Source organism: Centruroides vittatus, unplaced genomic scaffold (genome assembly GCF_030686945.1).
Source record: "Centruroides vittatus isolate TY-2023 unplaced genomic scaffold, ASM3068694v2 contig_2949, whole genome shotgun sequence".
NCBI classification, from domain to species: Eukaryota; Metazoa; Arthropoda; class Arachnida; order Scorpiones; family Buthidae; genus Centruroides; species Centruroides vittatus.
The window spans coordinates 27,799-38,978 of record NW_027121873.1 but is presented as its reverse complement, the minus strand read 5'-3'; the positions used below and the strand labels follow the sequence as shown (position 1 = coordinate 38,978).

The window sequence follows — 11,180 nt, the reverse complement described above, 5'->3', positions numbered from 1 at the left end:
GTAACTTTCGTTTTTTATTATTATTTAAACACTTAATGTCAGGAGTGAACTGACGACCGAAAACTGTCCATAAACTCATTTTTTTCAAAACGATTAGTAAGAAATAGATAAAAATTTCCTTCTAATTCAGTCTAAAAATTAAAATAAATAAAAATGCATTTGAACTCCGTTTTGTTTTAACTTCACAAAAACGCTGATCGCGAGGAATTGGAATAAAAACAAAAGAAAAAAGTTTGAGAAACATTTATGTAACTGATTGCTTATAGGCATCATGTCGATGGGCCAATGAAATGATTTTTAAATATTTGTTTTCCATTGGTTATTTTCGGTAGTCTTCAGCCATTGTACAATATACCAGCTCCAGATGAATGATGGAATAACGGCATCTATGTAATCGAAGATCTGTAAATTTTGGAGTGGCCTTTTCTCCTCTCTTAAGGCCGTCGCAAACTGGTCGAAGCAAATTCGTTCGATCATCACCCGCTTGATAGCCATCGACTCAACGTCACTCTATGACACACCCTTCGATGGAAAGTAGTCCGTTCGACGCCTCGGATCCAAGTACTGTACTCTGATTTTTCGAGTGGTCGTCGACGACGTTCATGCGCATTTGAAGAGGGGTAGACGAAATGTTGATTGGTTCTGAAGAATTACGTCACGAGTGATATCACAAGCAGCGTATTTGCCCGATTGTCGAACACTTGACCATAAAAATTGCCTCTGACATCACGTCGAAAGCAACGGCATTGCCAATTTTGCGGGAACCTTAAAACTGCCACAGCTATGAGATGTTTTGAGAGTTGCAGTACAAATCGCCGCTTTCTCAGTAAAAATGTCCGAAAAATTAATGTAATTCAATTCTTTCCGTGATTAGAAAACTTATAATAAAATTCACATACATTTGCTATTTTGTTACACAATGGGTGTGCGAAAATGCGATGTCACCCCTTTCTTCCCAAAACAGTATAGGTGACGTCACATTTTTTCACCCCTAATTTAAACTAATGGAACATAAAACTTTTTCTTAGATTTAATTTTTGACTTAGACCGGCGCTGGTTATAATTAAATGTTATTGAACATATTAAATTGTTTTTTTAAATTATATGAACTAAATTTATAAATTAATAAAAATTCTAGCAATAAATATTTTATAAATAAATAAATAAACTCGACTTAAAAATATAGTAAGACCTTGTGGATACGTATTGTTTGTAATAATTTCGCAATCGAGTAGCAATATTTAAAAAATTAAAAATGAATTCATAAAGCATAAAAAATATTTAGCCTGCTTTATTTCCTGTATAATTTTCGTTTATTCTGAATAAAATTAATATAGTTTACTGACTTACGAGTTAAATTGTTTTTTAAATCTGTTCTTAAATTATAATTTTCTTTTTTTTTTTTTTTTGCAAGACTTACATTTATTTTTATGATTTTAAAGGCGTCGGATTAACTTTTAAACAGTAAAATAGCGTAAACTTTACTCTGATCTTAGTATAATAAATATTACGTTCAAAAATATTATCTTAAAGCGATGTTCTGTAAAAATAGTATATTATTGCTATGAAAAAGCACAACTTTATCTTTTGCAGGATATAGGCTACTATAATTAATATCTGGCTACTGCATTCTATACTTGCAAATATATACATACATATGTGTGTGTGTGTGTGTGTTATGTTGTAATTTATAACGACGACAACCTGCAGCGTTAGCAGAATCGAAATCGATTTCCTATAAAGCAAGATACAAGTCATGGATGCTGAATGAAGCAAAACGTATTCGTGGTACGTGTAATCAACAGATTATTCTGTAACTAGAAATCATCTACTTTCCAGATGAGTGTTTATTGGTCAAAAGTCACATGATACCGTGCAACTTCTTGATTAGGATGATATGAATTAGGAGGAAGTCGTTGGATTCTTAGCAAAAATTTTTACAGTTAAATCAAATGAGCGAGAGAAGGAATAAATTACCAGTTTTATACGTGAAAGGAACTCATTACGAGGTCGGATATGAAATAGTAAGTTAAAAATATATTTATATCATTGGAAAGATCTGGTTTGCTCTCTTATGATGTTTGTTAATATCAGAATAATAATTTCATCTGGAATAGTATATTTTATAAGAATGTTTCTGAGAAACCGGGGCTTAGATATAAAGGCAGATATAATTACATATTATATATTTAAAAATATTCGCACGATATGACTGACTTCCTCTGGTTGATTCCATATTAACTAAAACGTTTCCGGAGTTTATAGATTACGATTATTTCTTGTATATGAATAATTTTATATAAATCTTTATCATACGATATCATTATTATATATTGGATTATACATTAAAACAGTTTATAAACATGGCCCTTTTAAGTATATGAACAATAATTTACGAGGTATAATGATAGATGAAAATGTAACATTTCTTGTTTTACTCTAGCTAATGGATTCCTTCAACTTGCTACTTAAAAAAATCAGTAATGCAGTTAAATAAAATAATTTCTATAAAACTAATGTTTTGATTGTAAGAATTAAATCTTGGATGTTTCTAAGTTTCTAAGTAAGCAAACCAATGGCATAATCCATTCCATATTAAACAAATTACCATTGGTTTATTTACTTAGCTGATTATTACTTAGAAACACCCCTTATGCCTATTAAATACTGAATTGTTGCTACAGAATAAACTTTTTACTTAATTTTACAAATTTTAATATGTGATACTCATATATTAAAAAAGTTTAAATTACAAATTTAATTTCTATTTATAAATTCATTATCTGTGTATTTAATAATTGGAAATACTTGTTAGTGTAATAAATGAACGAATGCTAAAATGGTCATTATATATAATATATATATATATATAATATATGATCAGAAGTTTAGAAAACAAAAACAAAATGAAAAATTACATAACTTCAAAACCACATTATTATTAAAATATAATGATATAATATTCTGTCCATACATTGTCAGTTCTCTCATTCTAAGCTAGTATTGGGGACGTCGGGATCCATGGGACTACCGCCCATGCTCCTGTCCTCTAGAATGAGAGGACATTTTACAGAATGAAGCTGAGCAAACCCAATGCATTAAAGAGCTTTTAGATATGTCCAAAAAATTCTGACCTAGCTTACTCAATATTTTCAATATTTAATTGAATCACAGAAATATAATCTAGAAAATTCAATCTCTTGTTTCATCAATTTTCCTTTTGATGAAGTTTACTATGTTCAAAAGTGGACTTTTACAGAAACGGCCATCTTCTTTCCAATACCATGTTGACTTTTACTTCAAGACTGGTGTTCAACAGTGTAATAATATAAAGTATTATGATGCTGTTATCATCATCTGTGGCTGGTGAATATATTATATTTTAGGCTCTATATTGTACTTTAATTGCTTCTTTTCAATTCATATTACTGCACAAACTCTTTGCTGTAAATGGTTTCAGTGCTTTGTCTCGATGTATCGATAAATACAAGTACCTGTACATTGAAACAAAACACACATTTGCAATTTTCACATTTGTTACATTTTATATATTTCACTAGTGTAAAACAAATATTCAGTATATGTCTAATAAAACAAGAAATTCATTCATCAGAATGTTTCTTCTCCTACTTTAAGATATCATTGATAGCATCTCTGGATTTTAGCTCACAAAATAATACTCTGGACATGCTTACACTAATAACCATCAATACTTATGTATAGTGATAGTTATGATTAGCCATGTGTTTAATTACCATTGAGATAATCAATGTTTAGCTGTCCTCAAATTCTGTTACAATAATGGAGTTGAAAGAACTCTATATGCAACTTCTAACACCATTTTTGATGAAACAGACATAACAACATTACCACATGTCTAATAAAAGATTTAAATTTAAACATTACATTGTCTCATACTCACTACTTTAACATTTAATTGCCTTAAATTTAAATTAATTTAACTTTACTTTCATTGAATGAAATTTATAACATTACATTCATATACTTTAAAACAAAACTGTTAATTGGCAACACTACACATAATGTTATACTGTACTTTTCCCACAGTTTCTTAATCGTCAGTTCTATCCCAGAATTTTGTTTGTTTGTTGTTTGTTCCATTTTGTTTTAACCATTGTTCTTGACTATATAGCATGTTCAGTATATTCTGGACACTATATAGCCATACTGGAATAACATAAGCGTAATTAATGATGATAATCATCAATGAATAATGGGATATAAGTATTACCTAGCTGAAATGCTATTAAATGATGAAAAATGCATCATCCTACTCATTTTCATTTGAACACAATAAATTTATTTATTTATATCCATTTCATTACCCTGTAGCACCAGTAGTGCACCACAGCAATAAAAAAGCATAACCCAGTAGGGGACCAAAATATCTAAAATCATTGTAAATTAAGTGTATATTTTTTTAAATATGTAAACATTGTTAAAAATTTAACTTTATATTCTAAAAATACAGTAGAAATTCAATTATCATGCTTATCAAAAACTCCAGATTATCCAAATTGGTTTCAAAAAAATAAATAAATAAATAACCTAGAACATGTATTGTAGCATTATTCATACCACAGAGTATAATACACAGAAAATAAATTCTCTGAGTAACTAAAAATTACTGTGTCATCTGTCAATTTAGCACTGCAAAACTAGGTCATATACATAACATTACATTTGATTTTGAGTAAATTGATTTACTTTCAAATATAATAATTGCATTATAGTATTTGTAGTTCATTGAACTTTAAATGCACAGTGTTAATGCACATTAAGCATTGTGCATGAACACAAAAGCAAACAAATTTCTGGATTATCCAAAATTTTGTTTATCTGAAAGACTCCTGGTCCCATCAAGTTTGGATAATCGAGTTTTCACTATGTATCTAAATAAATTATTATTATAAAATATTTTAGTTAATTATTATGTCAAATTTAAATGAAATTTGATATAATTAATAAATCAAATAGTTATTAAAGCTGAGTCAAGGTATCAGAATCATCTTTTATACTTTTTCCACATAAGATAGATTTCAAAAAGTTGTAAAATACTTGTATATATATGACATTATTAAGAAATTTTGAATATATTATTTTAAATAAAATGTTCCTTTGATATAAATTATTTTCTAAGTTATAAGTAAATATTTATATTTGTAAATTGTGACATATTGTGTGTGTTAATGTATTCTATATATACTTTAAATATAAAATCAAAGTTAATTAAAATATTTAAACATTTTAGGGTTGGAACTTTAGAAATATTATACAAGATTTTCTTAAAACATTTTCATATCTAAATGATACTTTATTACCCATTTATGAAAGCAAAATAGGAAAACAGGTAAATATCTATCTAATCTGTGAGTTATATATATATATAATTTTATATAAACAAGTTAATCTATGCAGGAATATGAAGAAACCCTATTATGTACACAAAATGTTTTTCCCCAATATATAGAAGAACTGAGAGGCTTATCAGATGGAGCAGATGTTCCATTTTATAAGGTATTATAATTTTCAATATGCTAAAAAATAATAATAATATACATAAAAATTAAATTTTGTTTGTTTTTTTAGTTATTTTTAATTCATATTGATGGAATAATAACACACAATGAACAAGATATCATTAAATCTGGAAAGACAGGATGTAGTTCCATTCTTATAAACATTAAAAATAATGTAAAGTAACTTTTTTATATTTCTGTTATTTTTATTTATAATTTTTTTCTCTAACATAAACTATATTTTCTGTCTTTTTCTAGTTTTATTTAGGACATAATGAAGATGCACTTCCAGAAACTGAAAATTACACATATATTGTAAATGCACATATAATCGATAGTCAAGTTGGAAAGAGATGGAATAAAACAGAAGAAAAATTTACAGCATACTGTTATGCTGGAGATCTTCCAGGTTATTGTATGGGATATAATAAACATGGACTAATTCATAGTGTCAATATACTTTGGCCTAAGCCTACTATAAGTGGGAGAATTTGTAAGTATTCATCTGTCAAATGTGATATTTTAAATGAGATTCAATGAATCATTAATCAAAACTTATTTACCCTAAAAAAATATATTTCAAAATTCATTTAAGAAAAGGCAAATTTTTTGTAATAAAAAAAGTTAGATACTCTTTCTATAAGTATTATAATAGCTAAAATTCAAGATTTTATAAACTATAACCATTACAATATGATTCATATTGTTTAACATCAATCAAACTTACAGTGTATATAAATATACTGAATCTGTTCTTTCTGTTCTTGTTGCTAATAAACAAGAATATGGTCGCCATTGTAAATACATTAGCTCCTTGTTATATTGTTAATTTAGATATATTAAATTATCTTTTTGTCTCCTGAATGTAAAAGATTTTAGCCAATGATAGATAAATACATTATTTTCTTGCACTATCTGATGTATTTTGTTTGTCTCTCTGCATGTGTAATATAACAAGGCGCTACTACATTTTGTAAAACCTCAATGAAAAATGAACATTACTTTGCAGATACTCAGCTTTCAAAGAAATTGAATTCTACTTTAGGAATAGAATTTGCAAACATTTTGAATTAGCTTTTCTTCCTATAATCATCATACCTTTGAACACTAAATTAATGTCTTTAGTATTACTATTTCATTTATTGAGTTTAATTTCATCTATTATATCAACATTTCATTTTTTGAACTGATATATGAAATCATTCTAATTACTATATTATTATATTTAAAGTTAATTCTCTAAAAATATATAAAATTTTTTTTATAGCATGCCACTTTTATTGTAGAGCTCTTCTTGGAGCTGAAAATCTAGAAGAAGCAATTAGTTTGTTAAAAGGATATGGAATAGGATGTGGCGAAGGATTTGGGTATTTATTGCATTACAAGACCTAAATATAACTATCATATTTGCTTTATCTTGTATTATATTTAGATTCATTTTTACAGGATAAATCTGGTGTATATTAATAATTCCAAAGATATTTCAATGTATAATATTGAGATAGCTCCTTCCTATAAAAAGCAAGAATCTGAAACAAGTATTTATAAAATCCCTGAAAGCAGTTGGAATTTACACTGTAATAGGTAAACAAAATTATATTTTATAATTGTATTTTATATAATTATTTTTAGAAATACATGTGATAAATAGACAAACAAAAATAACATGTATACATATAATTTATGTATATGCATTATAAATAAGTAAATAAAATAAAATGAATTATAATTCATTTTAAAATAATAATCAATATAAATACACAAATTTTCAATTCTCACATAACAAATATACAAATAGAAGAATTGGATACAATTTAAACTACTTTCATAAATAAGAAAAAAAAATTTTAAATTAGAACTAAATTAAATGAAGAAAATATTTAGGATATTATTGTGATAAAGTTGCATTGAAAATAAAGATCTAAATAATTTGGGAACAGTAAACAAATTGGAGAGAGCATCAAAAAAATTATAACTACATTTTCAATACAAACCTTTTCTTTCTCATATTCTCATATGGGTATTTCAAGTAAATTATAAGCCACTCTCAACTTTAAACTTATGCATATACACCTATCCCTCGATTTGCACGGTACTCAATTTGCAAGGTTTCGCTTTTACATGGTTTTGAAAACAAAAAAAGTTTTTGAGACAGCTGTTGGTAGCTGTTCGTGGGTTATTCTCATGTATATCTGTCTAGAAACCTGCTTTCTCCTGAGATTTGTATCAGTTACCATAAATACTCAAATACATCACGATTTTTTTGATCCGATACACTATCTCTATAGATAGAGACCAAAAAAATGGTCCAAAACAAACTTCTATTGGGTGTAAAATTACGAAACTTGCTGAGGTCATAAAGAACATCCAATAGAATGTAAATAAGCATTGTTTGAATTATTTTGAGCAACGAAATGTTACATCTCATTTTACACAGTTTCAGTTTGCACAATTTTTCTAGGAACGTATCTACCGTGAAAATCAAGGGATGAGTGTACTTTCTAAATTTAAGTGCAGTATAATAGCAAATACGAGACTATCTCCTCACACATCCATTATAATAATATAAATTTGCACAATACAAAATAGATTCAATATTAAAAATTTGTTTAAATTTTGAGATAGAGGTATTTATCTTAGAATCTTTATAACTATTCCCAAAATTTTAATACAGATCTCATATTAAGCTCTTATCTTTTAAACTTAATCTTTATTCCTCCAAATTAATTTTAATGTAATTTACTCTATATTAATAAAGATATAAGATAATGGACCTCTTAATTTAAAAAATATTGCTATTATATGAATCACATGTCTGTTCAAGAAGTAAAAAAACTGTAAAAATAGTTACTTCATATAAAAACTAGATCCATCAATATTTTCATTTTCATATATTTTTAAGTTAAATGGAAATTTAATTTCTGTTGGTTGGTTGGAATTTTTTGGCACAAAAGCCATATAAGCCAAGCTGCACTATGTCAAATGGTGAAATTGCAAAATTAAATATATATATATATTATAATATAAAATATTAATAACAAAAAAACAATAACAAGCATATGAAACAGTACAAATAAACAAACCAACAGGATATATAAAAGTAAAAAATAAATAAACAATCAAATCTGTTTATACATGTTAGCAGTAACTTATCAAGATCTACCCTCTAGCCCAAAATCTCTGTCAGACCTGCAATTCCAAAATGCTGTCTACGACTCCTCTCAAAAGCAGAACAACAGAAAGTGTAAAGTACTGTATGTGTTTTACACTTATAGTACAGTTGCAATAGCGGCATACTGGCTGGTCATCACCTTTCAAAAGATATTGACAAGTCAGCTGAGTATGTTCAATCCTCAGATGGGTAAGGATTACTCCAGATCTCCTTTCATAAACCTCATTACATGTCCAATTTTCTATCAAAGGTTTAATCTCAAACTAATTCTTATTTTCATTGTTATAAATTGTTATAAATTTTTAATTCATTAACAAAAAATTTAAATATTTTCAATTTTAAAAAGTAGGTTGCTTATATAATTGCATTATATAATAAGATAACTCAATTATATAAGTAATTCATTCTCTTCTCATTATTTCTTTCAATGATTAAACATAAATTTTAAAAAATTTTACATAAACATGAAAAAAACAATCTGTTCAGTAATTGGAGTCTTATGTTGTATTATTATTTTGTAAAGCACAACAAAAACTTTTGAATAGAGTATCATGACAATGTTTCATAGAATTCAAATTGAGAGAGTTTAATTTAGAATGTGGCAGAAATCCTGAGCTAGAGTAGGAATAATTATTAGTCCTACTCTAGCTCTGATCATTATGATTATTACCAATTGTCTTTATTTTGGATCCAAATTTGTGAATTTGACAATTCTCAAAATAGAAAGATCCATAGTGTAAGGTGTGAATGTAAAACTTCAGAAAGTTGGTCAACAGAATTTTGAAGCACCTGCGAACTTCAGAGCAGGCATATGAAGAAGTCATAAATCATACCTTATTGGTGAGATAGTGGATCAGATGTCTCAAGTAAAAAACAGATTGCATGAACATAGTTTCCAAAATGTACTTGTTAAGTTACCTGACCCCTCTAAGAATCATTATTTGTTTAGTTCTGCATAATATTCTTGAATGAAAAACAAAGAACATTTAAAAGTTTTCCATTCATTCCAACTGTTAAAATACAATCAATGGTAATGGAATCAACCTTTCTTTATAGTCTCTTCTTTGCCTACACATAACCAAATTTTATTAATCTTCATTTTTGAAATATCAGAATATATTCTGTCCTAGATTTTTTAACTTTTTAAAAATAACATTAAATTTAACTCTATGGAATACACTTCACTGATAAAAACTTAAGATTTCTAAATATATTGTTTTCAATGTTTTATTCTTTAGTAGTAAAAAAACTGTATTAGAATAGCAAACTTTTGTAATACTGACCTGAAAGAAATATATTTCAGTGATATAATCATAGAATTTTTATTTTGTTATTAAAATTTTGATGTTTTTTTATATGTAATAAAATGGAAAGATGGAATATGTAAATTCAAAAAATAAAATTCTCATAATAGCTAAACAAATATTAGTATCTTTTAAAATAATAATAATATTGCAGGAAGGAGTTATTATTATTATTGCTTAACAAATAGGTAGAATTTTTCTTCATAACATTTTCAATTTATATAAGAATTCATAGAAAATTACTATGCATCTATAACAACCAAAATTATTTAAACTTTATGTAATGGAAATTTTTACTTTATAAATTATTATATAATGATATAATGGAATACATCAATAGCAATTAATCTTACAGCAATAAAAGTAATAGTAAATGCAAATAACAAAAAGTAATTAAATATTGTAATAGAAATGTAAAATGTTATATCATTTTTCAAAATAATATTAGAGTAATTCAATTTTATAGTATATAAAAGTCACACTTTACTTACAAATAATTATTTAAAATAAGCAGAATTTAAATTATGCAATTGAAAATTTAAGAAAAATTTAGTTTATTTATTTTCATTATGTAAAAGTTAATTGTTTCATTTTTTTCTTATGTAAATGTTAGATATCAAAGAATTAAAATAGAAGAAAAAGCTGATTTAAGTTCAGTGAGAAGAGAAGCTAAATTTTGTGAACTTCCAAATCCAACAAATATAAAAAATTTGCTTAATGTACTAAGTGATGAATCAGATCCTGAATACAAGTTCTTTCGTTCAGGAAATTATGGAGAAAAAGATATCATTAAAACTTTAGCAGTGGGTAAGTTCCACAGGATAGCAGATTTTTAAATATTTCAGTTTATATGAAAAAGTTATTTTAACTTTCAATTTTTCTCAAACTCAACTTATAATATTTTTAGGTGTATTTGATCTCAACAATCACACTTGGTCTATTTATACAGAAAATCCAAGAAAGGAAAATCAACCATTGATTAAATTTTCATTGGATCTTACATAACTTTATTTAAAAAACTAAATATCATATCCAATATATAATTAGAACTATTTTAATAATTTGTTTTAAAAAATTAAATAAATCTTTATTTAATAAATTTTTCATTGGTGTCATATTTTTATATTTAGATTTTTTAAAACATATACAAAAGTGATTTTAAAA

At 26.3% G+C, this 11,180-nt stretch overlaps 1 protein-coding gene across 1 annotated transcript; it reads left to right on the top strand.

Annotated features, from left to right (window-relative positions):
* Positions 1 to 1,729: 1,729 nt before the first annotated feature.
* t (C45 family peptidase tan) lies at positions 1,730 to 11,120 on the top strand. The gene is made up of 10 exons (XM_067267103.1): positions 1,730 to 1,788; positions 1,944 to 2,024; positions 5,273 to 5,371; positions 5,440 to 5,538; positions 5,611 to 5,715; positions 5,799 to 6,033; positions 6,808 to 6,907; positions 6,987 to 7,124; positions 10,630 to 10,823; positions 10,924 to 11,120. Exons 1-10 carry the CDS (start codon positions 1,768 to 1,770, stop codon positions 11,019 to 11,021), a joined length of 1,170 nt encoding a protein of 389 aa, XP_067123204.1. The 5' UTR covers positions 1,730 to 1,767; the 3' UTR covers positions 11,022 to 11,120.
* Positions 11,121 to 11,180: the final 60 nt, after the last annotated feature.